The sequence below is a fragment of the Rhodotorula paludigena genome (genome assembly GCF_050403205.1).
Source record: "Rhodotorula paludigena JCM10292 DNA, Rt_paludigena_JCM10292v1_ctg4, whole genome shotgun sequence".
Classification (NCBI taxonomy): domain Eukaryota; kingdom Fungi; phylum Basidiomycota; class Microbotryomycetes; order Sporidiobolales; family Sporidiobolaceae; genus Rhodotorula; species Rhodotorula paludigena.
In genome coordinates this window covers 442,898-458,179 of record NW_027481454.1, presented here as the reverse complement: position 1 = coordinate 458,179, position 15,282 = coordinate 442,898, and the positions used below count along the sequence as shown (strand labels likewise).

At 63.6% G+C, this 15,282-nt stretch overlaps 6 protein-coding genes across 6 annotated transcripts; 3 read left to right on the top strand and 3 right to left on the bottom strand.

Moving 5' to 3' along the window:
• Nucleotides 1-112: 112 nt before the first annotated feature.
• Nucleotides 113-2,115, top strand: JCM10292_004850 (ammonium transporter; the record flags this gene model as incomplete). The annotated part of the gene is made up of 8 exons (XM_076646386.1): nt 113-272; nt 331-561; nt 629-730; nt 789-855; nt 921-1,079; nt 1,141-1,473; nt 1,542-1,809; nt 1,954-2,115. The coding sequence occupies 8 exons, from the start codon at nt 113-115 to the stop codon at nt 2,113-2,115; spliced, it is 1,482 nt and encodes a 493-aa protein (XP_076508142.1).
• A 373-nt stretch (nt 2,116-2,488) lies between these two features.
• Nucleotides 2,489-3,471, bottom strand: EMC4 (chaperone EMC4; the record flags this gene model as incomplete). Its single annotated transcript, XM_076646385.1, has 6 exons — nt 2,489-2,698; nt 2,763-2,875; nt 2,935-3,039; nt 3,121-3,232; nt 3,298-3,355; nt 3,419-3,471. 6 exons carry the CDS (start codon nt 3,469-3,471, stop codon nt 2,489-2,491), a joined length of 651 nt encoding a protein of 216 aa, XP_076508141.1.
• Nucleotides 3,472-3,689: 218 nt separating this feature from the next.
• On the top strand, nt 3,690-5,186 carry JCM10292_004848 (uncharacterized protein; the record flags this gene model as incomplete). Its single annotated transcript, XM_076646384.1, has 9 exons — nt 3,690-3,878; nt 3,935-3,991; nt 4,049-4,232; nt 4,293-4,366; nt 4,429-4,513; nt 4,576-4,798; nt 4,873-4,904; nt 4,962-5,026; nt 5,088-5,186. The coding sequence occupies 9 exons, from the start codon at nt 3,690-3,692 to the stop codon at nt 5,184-5,186; spliced, it is 1,008 nt and encodes a 335-aa protein (XP_076508140.1).
• A 274-nt stretch (nt 5,187-5,460) lies between these two features.
• Nucleotides 5,461-8,354, bottom strand: JCM10292_004847 (uncharacterized protein; the record flags this gene model as incomplete). Its single annotated transcript, XM_076646383.1, has 11 exons — nt 5,461-5,718; nt 5,785-6,028; nt 6,093-6,581; nt 6,643-6,739; nt 6,803-7,068; nt 7,131-7,441; nt 7,501-7,553; nt 7,657-7,763; nt 7,827-7,906; nt 8,024-8,168; nt 8,308-8,354. The coding sequence occupies 11 exons, from the start codon at nt 8,352-8,354 to the stop codon at nt 5,461-5,463; spliced, it is 2,097 nt and encodes a 698-aa protein (XP_076508139.1).
• A 545-nt stretch (nt 8,355-8,899) lies between these two features.
• DIS3 (exosome catalytic subunit DIS3) lies at nt 8,900-12,845 on the bottom strand (the record flags this gene model as incomplete). Its single annotated transcript, XM_076646382.1, has 12 exons — nt 8,900-8,968; nt 9,047-9,191; nt 9,277-9,746; nt 9,816-10,209; nt 10,265-10,371; nt 10,449-10,627; nt 10,698-10,766; nt 10,877-11,467; nt 11,551-11,701; nt 11,784-12,193; nt 12,264-12,614; nt 12,719-12,845. The coding sequence occupies 12 exons, from the start codon at nt 12,843-12,845 to the stop codon at nt 8,900-8,902; spliced, it is 3,063 nt and encodes a 1,020-aa protein (XP_076508138.1).
• Nucleotides 12,846-13,210: 365 nt separating this feature from the next.
• Nucleotides 13,211-15,226, top strand: JCM10292_004845 (F-box protein; the record flags this gene model as incomplete). The annotated part of the gene is made up of 3 exons (XM_076646381.1): nt 13,211-13,258; nt 13,331-15,120; nt 15,187-15,226. 3 exons carry the CDS (start codon nt 13,211-13,213, stop codon nt 15,224-15,226), a joined length of 1,878 nt encoding a protein of 625 aa, XP_076508137.1.
• Between the last annotated feature and the right edge of the window lie 56 nt (nt 15,227-15,282).

Genomic DNA, 15,282 nt, shown 5'->3' with positions numbered 1-15,282 from the left:
CTCCTCCGTCGTGCGTCCACCGCCCTCATCGCCCCTTTCCCCCTCCAATCGCCCTTATCTGCGCTTCTCACGCCTTTCTCTCGCTCATCTCGCAGCAGACTCGCTATCGACCATGCCCAACGTCACTTACACCGACGATGGGACGCTTGTGGCCAACTTCGACCCGTCTGCCGGCGAGGACGGTATCGCCGTCTTCAACAACGGCGACATGGCCTGGATCTTCATGGCTGGTTGCCTCGTCATGCTGATGGCACCCGGTGTTGGCTTCCTCTGTGCGTACCTTTGGGGTCATTTGGGAAAGGACGGGCGCTGACTCTGGCTGTTTCGCAGACTCGGGTCTCCTCCGCCGCAAGAACGCCCTCAGCATGCTTTTCCTCGCTCTCGCTGTGTACAGCGTTTGCGCGGTCGAATGGATGTTCTGGGGATACAGCTTGACTTTCTCGTCGACCGGATCGTCCTTCATCGGCGACCTCAAGCACTTCGGCCTGATCAACGTCCTCGATGCGCCTTCTCCTGGCAGCAGCAAGATCCCCGAGCTTCTCTTCTGCTTCTTCCAGGGCAGTGCGTTTCTTGTTAACCACTCTATGCGACATCCTCAAACAGAGCTGATCTGAAATCTACCGAACAGCTTTCGCGACTCTGACGCCTGTCATCGCTGTTGCGGGTGTCGCCGAGCGTGCGCGCTTGCTCCCCGTCCTCGTCGTCTCGTTCTTGTGGGCGACCATTGTCTGTGCGTCTTGCCCACCCCAGCGTGCGAAAGATGTACGCTGATATCGTTTGCGCTCCAGACAACCCCATCGCCTGCTGGACCTGGGCGCCTAATGGTTGGGGCTTCCAGCACGGCGACCTCGACTTGTGCGTACTACTAGTCATCGTCCCCGAACAGCGATGCGGAGATTGACGACTCACCCGGGTTGCAGTGCTGGCGGCGGGCCCGTCCACATCTCGTCGGGCACGGCTGCTCTCATGTGGTCGCTCTACCTCGGCCGCCGCCGTGGCTACGGCACTCAGAAGCTCGCTTACCGCCCGCACTCGGTCTCGCACGTTGTCCTCGGCACCGCCCTCATCTGGTTCGGCTGGTACGTCCCACGTCTCTCGTGCTTTCTCCTTTGCCGCCGACTCATCGTGCTTTGTACACAGGTTCGGTTTCAACGGCGGCAGTGAGCTCGCGATGAACCTGCGCTCGGTTCAGGCTGGCATCGTGACGAACATCGCGGCGGCTATGGGCGGGCTCACCTGGATGTTCCTCGACTACATCTACACCCGCAAGTACTCGGCTGTCTCTCTCTGCTCGGGTATCCTCGCCGGCCTCGTCGGCATCACACCTGCCGCCGGTTTCGTCGGTGCGCCGGCGGCTCTCGCCATCGGCTTCTTGACGGCCATCGCCTCCAACTACGCGACCGGAGTCAAGGTCCTCCTGAAGATCGACGACGCTGTGGACGGTTTTGCTCTGCACGGAGTCGGCGGCTTTGTGTACGTTCTCGTTGTCTTCTCTTCGAGCTGTACTGGGGTCGAGTCAACTCACGCCGCATTCTCCGCAGCGGCGCCTTCCTCACGGGTCTCTTCGCCGACACTCGCGTGACTAGCTTTGACGGCTACTCGGCCGGCGGCGGGTGGATCAACCACAACTACGAGCAGCTCGGCTGGCAGCTCGCTTCGGCTGTCAGCGCCATGGCGTATGCCGCCGTCGTGACCTACATCCTCCTCTTCATCGTCGACCACATCCCGGGTCTCAGCCTCCGCTGCTCGGAGGACGACGAGATCATCGGCTTGGACGAGGCGCACATTGGAGAGCACGGCTACGACTTCGTGCGTGTCATTTCCTTCACTTCCGCTTCCTCCTCTTCTCCCGCCTTTTCCCTCCCACTCGCCGGCACCATCAGCAAAACTCCAGACCGCGAACCAACGCATTGCCGTACATTGTGTACTGACTCGTATTTGGGCTTCGCGCAGGTCTCGATTCGCCGTGAGATCGATGACACCGACGACTCGCACGCCGGCCTCTCGCGCACCCCGTCGCACCTCTCGAACGAAAAGCAGGGCGCCCACCTCCCCGCCTCGGACGCCCTCGCACCCGCCCCGACCGCTGCGCCGCGGGCCGACAACGCGGTCTGATGACTGGAGGATCGCCGCCTCGCTTTTCTTGTGTCGTCCCTCTTTTCCCCCACCGCTTTTGCACGCTTGTTCCTACGCCTCGCATGCCACCCATGTGTCTAGTCCATCGCTCTCTATACATGTTCCTCTTTGCCTGTTCCTCTCTGGTCTCTGTCGTCGCGCCATCTGGGTCGCACTCTAATCGGTCTTCTCCCTCTTTTGCAATGCGCTGTGCGATGCATCCTTCGCGGCTCCCTTGAGTTTTCCATGAGTGCCATGGGCGACAGGATTGACAGCGCTGCCACAAAGTCCGGAAAACAAGGGTAAGTTGCGAGGGAAACACGAAAGATGGCACGTTACAACGCGAGACTCTACTGCAAGGTCTATCGTTTCTCTAAGCCGGAACGCCAACGCCCGAAGACGCTTCAAAGCCGACGCCGATGGGGTCGGGCGCGGGCACGAACGGCGCGAAGGTCGCTGCCGCTGCGGCAGCCGCGACGTCGGCGGCGGCGGACGAGGACGAGAAGGCGCCGTAGAAGGGCGCCCAGTCCTCGCGCGAGGTGGGGAGGAGACCCATCGAGTTGGTCTTCCACAACCCGACGCACTGTGCGACATTGCGGAGATGGTCAATATCGCGTGCAGAGGTCGGGAGCGGGGAGAGCGCGTACGAGGAGCGCGAATTGGCAGAGGACATAGACGATCTTCTGCTGCATGAATGATTGCGGAGGGTCGTTTGACGCCGGCTGCTTGGCTTTGGAAGCGGCCTCAAACGGTGCAAACGCTGCAGGCGCAGACCCTGTTAGTCGCCATTTCCGTGGTCGGGCAGCGAAAGAGACGGACCCTTGTCAACGCTGAACATGCCGCCAACGGCCTGCTTGAGCAGGAACCAGACGCTCATGATGCTGAAGATCTGGATGCCGCCTCCCGACATGTACATCATGAAGGCTGCGGACAGGGGAAGGGAAAGACGGGGAAGGTCGAGATCAGCTCGGCTGCTTCTGCGAGCGGGGAAGGGTGCGAGCACACCTTGCATGGGCACATTCTTGGCGGGCGCAAGGGCCAGCTCCCACGCCTTCTGCTGCCGGAGGGCCGAGAGGTCGGCGGGCTTGATGAGCGAAGTCGCCTTCTTCTCGGACGCCTGCAGACGCGAGTCGAGGTCAGCACGGGCAGTGACTCCACAAAGTACACTCTGCAGAAGTGCACCTTTACGCTGAGCGCCTGGGTGTAGCCCGGAGGGTCGCGGACCTTGGGTTTCGCCGACCTGCAGGCACGGCAGCTCGTCAGTCGCAGGTTAGCTTAGCTGGGAGCTGCACTGTTGGCGCACTCGGGCACAGCATAGTCAAGAGTCCAGCGGCTGGTGGAAGCGAGCGACGACATGGTGACGGGTCGAGGCGAAAGCAGCGACGACGACGCGCCGTTCGCTTTCGCTCGTGCACTTGGTGCGCCAAGAGACTGGTGCGGTGCTTCCACACGCTTGTACTGTCTGTACAAGTACCCTGGGCTTTCTACGCGCCAATTTCGCTCGCTTTGCTTCTCCCTCTCTCCCCCACCTCGGCTCTCTCGTCGCCAGCGCTGCCACAACCCGCTGCTCAGGGATGCCGGGGCCGTCTCGCAAACGCTCAGAGTCTCCTCCGTCACCGGCATCCCCACCGCCACCAAAGCGAGCCAAGCTCGAACCGCTGCCCGACAATCCTCTGCGGTTCTGGCGAGAACCGAGCGGTACTACCCAGATCTCTACCTGGAACGTCGCTGGCCTTGCTACCTGCAACGCGGAGAAGTGGCAGGTGCGGACTTCCAGTCAATCAGAGCCAGCGGTCGCTCTCACACCTCACTCTTCCAGTTTGGCTTCCGCAAGTATGTCGAGGCAGAAGACGCCCACATCCTTGCCATCACCGAGGTGCGCAGCCTGCCTTTGCTGTTGGTCAGCCGCGTCTGACCTAAGCTCTAAGCACAGGTCAACGAGCAGGACCCGGAAGACTTCTTCGAGCGCGAACCCTCGTTTCAGTTCCTACGGGACCGCTACCCGTACCGGTACTGGGGCGCAAAGGTCGCGATAGTCTCAAAATTTCGACCTGTTGCTCCAGCCATCTATGGCTTTCCCGAGGGCCAGCATTACGACGTGGAGGACGGGCAAGCGCGTGAGCCGAGCGACTCCTCGGGCTAGCTGGTCAACGTATACTGATACGGGCGGGTTGCAGGCGCCATCACACTCGAGTTCAAGGAGTGCTACCTTCTCGCCACCTACGTGCCGAACAGTGGAGCCGAGTTCAAGGTGACCCTCCCCGCCGCACGTCTCGCGTCGCGACCGTTGCTCACCGCAGTCTTGTTCTCCAGAGTCTCGACCGACGGAAAGACTGGGCGGCGGACTTTGAGCCGCACATCCGAGCGCTGGACGCCAAGAAGCCCGTCATCTGGTGTGGTGCGCTGCTGCAGCTCTCGTATCAGGCCGCGTAAATCAGGCTCACCCCCTCGTTGCCGCAGGCGACTTCAACGTGATTCGGACCATCACCCCCGACTCGCTCGAGACGAACGACCTCCAGTGGCCGCAGAACATGGGCAAGGTCGCCGGGACGCACCGATTTGAGCGCGACGCGCACGAGCGCCTCGTCGGCGAGCAAGAGTGGCTGTCGAACCCGCGCAGGCCCGGCCCCAAATTTGTCGACATCTGGCGACTGTCGCATGGGAAGGATTGGAGGCAGTATACGTGAGCTGTTTCGCTTTCGCGAGCTTGCCGCTTGTCGTGCTTACAACCTGACTAACCTTGCCTTTCTTCAACAGGCATTCGTCAAAGAAGCTCGGCGGTTGGCGCAGTACGTTCATTGCACGATTACTTGCTGTTCACATCTCACGTGTCTCGATCCGCGCAGTTGACGGCTTCATCGTGTCGGAGCGCTTCCTGCATCACATTCGCCGCTGCGAGATCCGGCAAGAGGTGCGCTCTGCCCGCCACTTCTTGAAATTTTGCGACTAGCAGTTCACAGCTCGTGAGTCAGGTGAAGAAGAAGTTCTGGCCGCCAAAGAACAGCGTCGGCGTCGGCGCGCTGTCGGATCATTGGCCCGTCTGGCTGTCTCTCGAGCTCGAGGAGCTGTAGACGCTTGCAGTCGAAGCCTCGTCATCGCCAGTTCCCTTGAACGCTCGCATCAGCTGTCATCGTGGGCGCATCTCGCTTAGCCTCGAGCAGAAAAGCTCTCCGGTCTCGCGCGACACGCGAAACTCGAGAGAAACGAGTCCTATGGTTACAACGATTGCGACGTGACTCCCGGCGAGACGAACGAACAGCCGTACAAAGTTAAGAGCGCGAGACGAAATGATGATGCATGCGAAGGTGGTAGAGATACAAAGAGCGGACGACCAGGCAGAGTCGCTTATAGGCTGGCCTTCTGCGAGCCCGTGAGGAAGCCCGCAAAGTAGGCGTTGAGCGCCTCGAAGCCGTCCTGGTTGAAAGAGACGACGGCGCCGACGTAGCCGTCGGGGCGGACGACGACGATGCCGCCCTTCTCGGTCGAGACACCGTACTTGGCGTGCAGCGACGCCTTGACGTCCTTGCCGACGCGGCGGTCGAACTGGTCGTCGGCGTAGATGTGCTCGCGGTAGATGCGGACGTTGTAAGGAAGGTCCTCGATCTGTACAGAGGGGTCAGGTCAGTTTCGCCACGGAGGCGGAGAAAAAGAGCGGGAAGAGCGACTCACGTCCCACTCGGTGTGTGCGTTGGCAAAGACGTAGAGGAAGTCGAAGAAGGGGTTGTAGTTGGGCTCGCGCGTGCCGCGCTCCGGCTCGATGTGGCGCGACTCGTGGTCGTTGAACACGATGGCCGACTTGACGCCGCTCCGCGGGCGGTACAGGTTGACGAACGATGCGCTCGAGTCGAGGAACTGGTCCCACGCCTTGAGCGTCGGCTGCGCCGTGGCGTGGTCACCGGCGAGGACGTGGATGCTGCAACGCCCAGCCCGTCAGACTCGCGGACGAGGTTGATCAAACAGAGGAAAATTCGGCGCACCGGAAGGCACCGTTCATCTTGACCTCCTGCTGGATGCGGACGCGGTTGGCATCGACGGCGCGGGTGACCTTGCCCGGAAGGAGGCGCTGGCCGATGACAAGCTTGGTGCCCTCGGGGCTGAAGACGCCCTTCTTGTGGTACCTCTGCACGAGGTCCGACTCGGGGAGGGCGTTGAGGCAGTTGGCAAAGTAGACGGCGCCGCAGCCCGAGGTGAAGAAGGCGTTCTTCTTGAACGTCTCGATGAAGAGCTCGGGGTCGACGGCGCCCTTGGCCTTGGCCTTGGTCGCGTCGGCAGTGAGCTGGTCGGACTGTGGCGAGCGGCCAGAGAAGAGCGTCGAGTAGAACTTGTCGAACTTGAGCAGCTCCTCGGCGACACCCTTGCGCTCCTGCTCGTAGGTCGGGAGGAGGATCGACGGGTCGGCGATGCCCTTCTCAACCATGTTGAGCTTCCAGGCGAGCGAGTACATGTCGAGCATCGAGATGTTCATGCTGCGGGATGCGGGCTGTCAGTCGCTGTGGATCTTATGTGTGGCGCCAGCGCGAGGCTCACCCCTGGCCGGCCTTGGGCGAGTGAGTGTGGGTCGCGTCACCACCAAGGAAGATGCGCTGGTCGAGGGTGTAGTTCGACGCGATACGCTGGCCGATCTCTGCGGGTCGAAGCAACCGTCAGTTTGCGCTTCAGACGGTTCGAGACAAGACAAGCAGCGCACGGTAGACCGAGAACCAGGCAGTGTGGCCAAACTCGAGCTTGAACGGCGCGAAGATCTTGCGTGCGCGCTCCTTGCAAATGTCCTCCGAGGCGTCGCGGCCGTAGTGCTGCTGCTTGCCGTCGGGGCCGGCGTCCGACTGGAGCTGGACGTAGAGGCGAACAAGCGGCTGGCCGGTCGGGGCGTTCTCACGCGGGATGACCATGATCGAGCCGCTCGAGCGCGAGTGGATCAAGCACTTGCTCATGATGTCGGGGAAGTCGGTCTTGCTGTACAGGGAAGAATGGTCAGCGAATTGTCGACCTTCGGGAGGGAAGGGCTTGCGACGTACACCTCGACGTCCATGACACCCCAGATGATGTCCGAAGCATCGCCGAGCATGCGGATCTTGCCCTGCCACTCGCCGTCGCCAACCTGGCCGCCCGAGATGGCGCGGCGGACGAGCGAGCGCGCGCCATCGACGCCAAGGAGGTACTTGGCGCGGACAGTGAGCTGCTCCTTGGTGTCGGCGTGGTGGAAAGTAGCCGAGACGGGGTACTGCGAGTTGGATGCGTCCGTCGAGCACGTCTCGAACTCGTACGGGCGGAAGACGTTGCCGTGAGGTGCCGGAGCTTTCTTGTCGGCAGGGAGGTGGGCGCGGCGCTGCATTCGCCATTTTGGGTCAGTAGTGATTCAGCAGTATCGATCAACGGAGAACGCACGGCCTCAATCTCGTCGAGGAAAGAGCGCTCGATGAGACCCTGGTGAAGAAGAACTGCGGGAGAAGGCGGAGAATCAGTCCCTTGCTCGCGGAGTCATGTAACTGGCCCGCTGATAACCCATCAAGCAGGCAAAACACGATGAGAAGCGCGACGTACGAGTGTACGGGTCCTCGACATCGATGAAGTCGGGGCACGAAGGAGCACGCGAGGTGCGGGCAAGCTCCTTGTCCTCGGTCGGGTCCCAGAAAGAGACCTCCTGGACACTGTGGCATACGAGACAGGTCAGCAGCTGGAAGCCACGAACCAGTGACTATGTGCGCGCGTACCGGACACCCTGGTTGATCATGCGCTTCGCAAGGCCGGCCTTGCCCTCCTCGTAAGGGACGGCATGGATGTTGCGGAGGACCTGCGCGGCGAGTGAGTGCGAGTAAGCGTCTCAATTCGCAGGACTGGCCCGCAAGCCGGAAAGGCCGCCGGACGCCTAGCTTCGGTCGACGAGGGCTGCACGCAAGTCGGTACTCACCTCGAGCGTCCTCGGCTGAATACCATCTGCGCGACCCGCCTCGGTCGTCGTCGGGCGGTTGTCAATGTGCAAGACCTTGAACCCGTACGTCGTGAGGCAGAGGTCGGCCATGCATCCTGCGGGACCAGCTCCGACGATAACGACGCTGTTTGTGGGATTGTGGAAGAGTAACGAAGCGAGTGCAACGCAGACCAGGAGGAAAAGAGCAGCGAGAAAGACGATAAGAGGGGAAGGTCAGCCGCTGGGCGGGAGGCCGAAGTTGTCAGCGAGTGGTCGGGACGCACTCGTACTCGGCCTCGGGGCGGATGTCAGCCTTGGTGACAGCAGGCATTGCTCAGAAGTGAAAAGGGTGGAGGTGCAAGCGAGATGTGCGAGTTGCGAAGGTCGAGAGGAGAGCGGTGCGCGAACGAGGCTTGTGCGTGGGGTGCCCTGGTGGTCCGCGGCGGTGGTCTGTGCGTGCGAGTAGCTAATTGGTGCTCACAAGTGGCAGAAGGGGAGAAGAAGAGCGGTTGTGCTTCACGAGGTCATTTCTCGGAGACGTGGGCGTGGGTGCCGCCGGCATTCTTCCGCACACGGGTTTCGACACCTCTCTGCCTCTCCACCGGCTGCCCTCCCCTTCCGCTGCGTGGCAATCGACAAGCGCGGCAGCGTCCAGGCCCTCCCTCGCTGTCTCGGCACGCTCCCATCTCTATGCCTCGCCGAACCTGCGGTCCCCGGAACATGCTGTCCCCCACCTTCCCTCCCTCTTCCTTCGAATCCAGCCGCGGACATATCTACTTCAGTCTCTCCTTCTGCCGACTCTGTATCAACTTCGCTGTGATGTTTCTTCGTGCCGCAATACAATAACCGGCAGATGTGCGACACGGCGAGTCGCCTTTACAACCCGCGAGAGTCGAGAGGCTCGACAAGGTGCATCACCACCTTGCCACGCTGGGTGTTCTTGTCCTGCAAAGCACAGACGAATGAAGGAGGTAAGCATCTCGTGCGCAAAGACGAAGTCCAATTAATGAGCGGAAGGCGCACCTTCTCAACGCCGATTTCGACCTCGACCTTGTCGAACACGCCGATCGTGACCTTCTCGCCGCGCGCATTGGCCGCCGAAATCTCGTAGTTCTCCGCGTCATACTCGAGCTCGCGCTTGAACGTGACGAGGCCTTCGAGGCCGAATCTGGCCGTGCGAGAAAGCGTCAGCAAACGAACCGCGGCTCACCAAGACACCGCGTCAAGACGAGCGAGGCCGGAACGAGACGCACTGCGAGACGAAGACGGCGAGGCCGTTGCGGAATGCGCGAATGACGAACGCCTCTGCGCGCACCTTGCCCGAGCCCTTTTCGCCGCCGACCTGCTCGAGCGCGAGTTTCTGCGCCGCCTCCTCGCGGCGCTGGATCGCGAGCGCGACGTAAAACTCGATGCTCGCGCGCGCCGCGCCCTGCGCGCCGCGGTGCCGCTTGTTGACGACCTCGAGCGTCTTGTCGACCCAGGCGCGCGTCTGCAGGCCCGCGTGCAGCGGCTGGCCCGAGATGGCGGCGCTCAGCTGCCGGTGCACGAGGACGTCGGCGTAGCGGCGGATGGGCGACGTAAAGTGCGTGTAGATGGGCGAGGCGAGACCGTAGTGCGAGAACTGCGAGGCCGGAAGCGAGCCCGAGCAGAAGTACTCGGCAGAGAGCATGCAGCGAGTCGCCATGATGCGGACGAGCGTATTGAAAGCCGGGAACGACGGATCCTGCGAGTGGCAAGCCCGGTAAGCTCCACATCGCACGTGGCTTATGAGACAGGCAGGATTGGGACGCACCACACACTTGTCGAGCGAGTCGGCGAGTGCGCCGGACGTCGACACGTCGAGCGTGAAACCCCTCCGCTTGGCGAGCACGTCCTGCAAGACCTCAAAGTTGGTCTTGGGCGGCGGAGCGTGGCGACGAAGGACCGCCGTCTGCGGGAACTGCTTGTAGATGCGCTCGGCGACCGAGATGTTCGCGAGAAGCATGAACTCTTCGACGAGCGAGTTGGTCTCGAACAGCTCCTTGTGCTCGACGTCGACGGGACCCGACTGCTCGGATGACTCGAGGTGGATCTTGACTTCGGGCGACGCGAGGTTGAGGGCGCCGGCAGCCATGCGCTTCGCCTTCAACTTGATGGCGATCGAGTTGAGCAGACGGATGCCCTCAGTGAGCTGGTCCGTCTTTGACCTGCAGGAGTGTACGTGAGCCTCATTCACACCCATCAGGAAGAAAAAGGCCGTACTTGTCGTCCTTCCTCCGCTGCGCCGCCTCGTACGTGAACGCCTCCTTGCTCGCGATAACCGACTTGGTGAAGCGCACGTCGACGATGTTCGCGTCGTCGTCCAATTCCTGTCGCGTTCACGGTCGCGGCACCGTCAGCAACGAGTCAGTCGGATTGTTGGCGCTTGATGGCGCTTCCGACGCACCCAGATGACACTGAACGCCAATCGCTCAACATACGGCCTCAGCGAGCACAAGTTGGTGCCGAGCAGTCCGGGAAGCATGTCGATACGCTTGTCGACGAGGTAGACGGTCGTGCCGCGCGACGCCGCCTCGGCGTCCATGGGGTTGTCGGGGTGCACAAAGTGCGAGACGTCGGCGATGTCTGCGAGGGGCGGCGCTCAGTCAGTTCTTTGTCGAGGTGTAGTGCGGAAAGGGCAAGGGTCGAGACGCACGGACACCAGCTTGAATGTTACCGTTTGGCAACCGCTTGGCGTGCAAAGCATCGTCAATGTCTTGACAGCCTGCAAAGAAGAGCGCGTGAGCTCGGTTCTTCGTACTGCTCACGCAAGCACGCAACCGTCCCGAGATTGTTCGGGGAGCAGCACGCAGAGAGCACGAGCGACGAACTCACCTGGCGGGTCGATCGAGCACACGATCTCGTCGCGCAAGTCCTCCCTCCCGCGCCAGACGCCCTTGACATCGGCGTCGCCCTTGGGCGGCACGACCCACTTGTCGCCCTCCTCGGGCAAGCAGCTCGTGATGGCGCTCGAGAAGGGGCGGTACGGGACCTCCCACTCCTCGAGCAGACTCTCGACCTCGCCCTCCTTGCTCCCGACCTCGCCGAGCACGCGGACAAAGTGTCCCTCGGGCAGGCGCGACGACGCGCCCCACCGGTCGATCGAGACGAGGAATTTCTGCCCGGCGAGGTGCGCCGCCTGGCGTGTCCGGATCCGGATCGACGGGATCCCGCGCTGCACGGGCGTCGCCGTCACCGTGCGCGACGACGTCGTCGCAAACGCCTCGGCGAGGAGCGACGTCACGCGCAGCGTGCAGACGTAGGGGCGCCATGCGCGCCGGAGGATGCCGACTACGCGGCCGGTCGGCTGGACATCGCGCGTCGACGCGGGTGCAGAGGGGCGCGAGAGCGACGACTCGGTCGGTGCCGGGGCAGAGGAACCGTCTTCGGCCGGGTCGACAGGCGCCTCCGGGTCTTCGTCCTTTGCTGTGACACGCAAAGATACATGGGTTGTAGACCGAATCACTCGCCGCAGCCGCAGCGAGTCGTGTGAGGAGCGTAAAACGCACCATCAGCATCGACGACCTTCTCGTTCGGCGCCTTCCACTCGCTCTCGGGCAAGAGCTCAACGACGACGAGGTCGCCCGCGACGGCGCGGTTCATCGCCTCGCGCGAAGCAAGCAGGACAGGCTTGGGCAGCGCAGCCGAATTAACGGTGGCCTGCAGATTACTCACAAGCATCAGTACCTCGGAAGCAGTCTGCGGTTGGAAGCGGAGGAAAGCCGCGTGGAGGCAGACGCACCTCGCCGAGCGGGTTGTACGGGCTCGGGTTGAAGTGGCCCTGCAAGAACTTGCCCGCCTTGACTCCCGCCTGGAGCACGCTCGCGGGGAGGTGCTCGTCGTAGTAGGGCCCGTCGCCGTCTGCGCCGCCCTTGCCGCGGCCGCCGAGCCCGGCGCCCGAGACGGCGAGGAGGTCGACGAGCTTCTCCTGCGACGCCGAGGGAAGAGAGTCGATGTAGGACTTGGCGGTGAGGGCGTGGATGCCGCTCTGCCGTGCGAGAGAGAGGTTGGCGGCATCGTCGGTGAGGAGGACGAGCGGGGTCTCGGTGGTCGAAGTTGACTGCGACGAGGACGAAGCTCCTAACGTCTTCTGCCGCTTGTTTGACGGCGAGCTGAGGATAGCCGCGTAGTACGAGGCGAGGTGGCGGATCGCTGTAAGTCGCGAAACCGGAGGTCAGCCTGCTGTCGAGCACTCAAGAGCTCGCAGCAAAGTGGCACGCACCTCGGTCGTTGCGGTCATTCGGGCTCTCGCCCTCCTTGCGCTCGAGGAACGTCTCCTCGATTGCCTCGTTCCAGACGGTCCACCCGCGCTTCATCTTGAGCGTTGCGCCGGGCAGGTCATAGTCCTCGTCGAGGAGGGTGCGGAGCTTGTTGAAGAGGGGCAAGCTGCGGTGGCGGACCTCGTCGAGGACAGTCTGCGCGACAAGCAGCGGGGCGGGGAACGAAGGCGAGGCGAGGAGGTCGAACTGGTGGAGGATGGCGTTGGTGTCGGGGAGGACCCAGTGCACGCCGTCGGGGAGGGTTGGCGGGGCTGGAAAGTCGGCAGCAGGGCGCAGGTAGTGCTCGCGGACGACTGCAGCCATCGTATGGATGCGTCAGTGGGTGTCCTCCGTCTCGAAGTCGCTGCTGATCAAGACGATGCGAGCGGAGAAGGAGGTGAACGGAGGCGAGACGCACCGCGCTGGAGCTTTCCGCGGACAGTCTTGCGGAAGTAGGCGTGGTCCGGTGCTCCTCCCTGGCCGTGCGGGCGCTTGCGGAGGATCGTCACTTGCGACGGAGTGCGCGAGGTCGACGAGGTGGCCATCGCAGCGGGCGACTGTGGCGAGCTGAGCGTGTGCCGGCTTTCCTGTGAGCTCTTGAAGGCGCTGGTCTAGCTCGCTCTGTGCCAGCAGCGGGGAGGGACGAGCGGGGGAGCGGATGCACCGTCGAGCTCATCGCCGAAACGCTCAAGTCGAAACCGGCGATTGCAAACTGCTTCGGGGAAGGCTCGGATGGCCACAGACCTTTGTACGAAAGCTTACTGGCCAGTCTACAGTCTCCAGTGACGCTCCTCGAGCGAGTGGCCCGGGACCCCGATCGCGCCGGTCTTCGCGGCGGGCGACGACGAGGACGACGTCGGCGTCTCTCCGCTTGCCTCGGCTCGTGCGAGCTGTGTGGAGCGCACGCAGGATGGATCGACGAGTGCAGCACCCTCCGATCTTCCGCCTCCCGCCAGAGGTGCGCCTCGACCCGCGGCTCGCCTTCCTCCACTTGTTCGCCGGCTGACACTTGCGCATCCTCGCACCGCAGATCCTCGTCCACGCGCTCGCACAGGCCACGCCCAAGGCCTGCGCAGCCTTTGGCCGCACTTGCTCCCTCGCCCACGCCCTCGTCAAGAGCGCCGCACTCTGGCGGGCGCTCCACTCGGCTCATTGGGACGACCCGTCGCCTTCGCTCGCGCCCGGGGCAGATGCCGCACTGTACGACCACGCAATGCACGTGCAGCGTCGCACCCGCGCAGAGACGCTCGTCTGCGCCTTCGTCGAACGCTCCGAGCCGTTTCCTCCCGCCCACCTCGAGCCCCTCCTCGAAACGCTCGTCGACCTCGCCGAGTCCCGCCCACCCTGCTCGACCTACGAAACGTCGCGCAACGAGCGATGGCTCGAGCAGTGGCTCACGTCGACGCCAGGCGGCGGCGAGGTTCTCCTCGCCCTGCACCCGACCTTCTCCCGCTCGTCTTCCCGGTCCCTCCGCTCGACGGCACAAGCGAGCACCGCCGCCAAGGGCAAGGCGTCGCTCTCGGCCATCCTCTCGGCCGCGCGCACCGCACAGCTCGCCGCGCACCTGCACGTCCTTTCGACCCCTTGCCCGCTCGCGCTCTCGTCGCCCTCGCTGCGCACGGCCGCCAAGGAGATCGTCTACGAGCGGCTCAACGCCCTCCGCGGCTCGTACTACGGCCCGTTAATGAACGACGGCAGCGGCCGCGTCGACTGGCGCAAGGTCGAGGCGCTCCAGATGGTCATGCGTGCCAACCTCGACGACGCCGCCGCGATCGGGTGGGGCCGCGAGACGGTCGACGCGCGGGGCAACGTCGTCGAGGACGACGACCCGGCCGTCGTCCCCACGGGCTGGCGCTCGACCCGCCCCGGCGCGATCCCGACGCGGCAGGACCCCGACGGGCGCGACTGGGCGGGCGTGACGCACGAGGGCGGCCTGCGCGGGACGTACGCGTTCGTGCACTACCCCGTCTTTATCCACTTCAACCACCACCGCGGAGGGCCGTTCCAGCCGACGCTTGCGGGCGAGCACGAGGCGGTCGGCGACTGCATGGCGATCCGTCTCGAGCTCCTCCCCGAGGGCGAGTGGCCCGAGGAGATCGACCAGCCCGACTTGAGCAACGAGGCGCTCGGGCGAGAGGACGTCGACGACGACGAGGAGGACGGCGACTGGGAGTCGGGCGAGGGCGAGGGCTCGGATGGGTCGGGCAGCAGCGACGAGAGCAGCGAGGCCGAAGTTGGCTACTTCACGACGACTGTCGTCGAGGAGGTCGAGGAGCCAGTCTCGCCTTCGAGACGGTCGGATCGTGGGCACGCTGCCGGTCCCAGCGGCGCGGACGGCGACCCAAGTCCGCCGACCTCCCCGCCCGATGGCGGGGACGAGGACGGCGACAGTCCCCTCTCGGCGTCACAGCTCGCCGCCCTATCCTCTCCCTCGGCGCTCGGCGCGCTTCCCGCCGCGCCTCTTTCGCCCAAATCGCCTCTGTATCCGGCCATGCCTTACACCTTCCGCCCCTCCGACCCTTCCGCCCCGACTTCCTCCGCCTCTGTCGTCGCCCCAAATCCCGCCTACCCGCGCCTCGCCTTCCGCGGCGTCTTCAACAACGTCGCCCCGCCCGGGATCGGCGCCATGCGCACGATCCGCGGCACCGTCGAGCTCACGCCCGACGGCCACGTGCGGTGGCAGATGTTGATCCGGTACAGCGGGCAGGACCAGTGGTACATGAGCGGGGTGCAGCTCGGCGGGCCGGGCAGCACGGCGGGCATCTTGGGCATGTGGAGCAGCGCGGATCGCGCAGAGGAGGGGCCGTGCGGGCCTTTCTGGTACGTTCTGTTCTTGCGTTGTGCTCAGTCTTTGCGCGGCATGGATTGACGGTTGAGACTTTGCAGGTATTGGCCGCACCTCTCGCCGGAGGGACAGACCGCCTGATCCGCACACTCTCCGGCTCTCGACCCTCAACATTCTTCTAGACTTTGTCCTTTCTC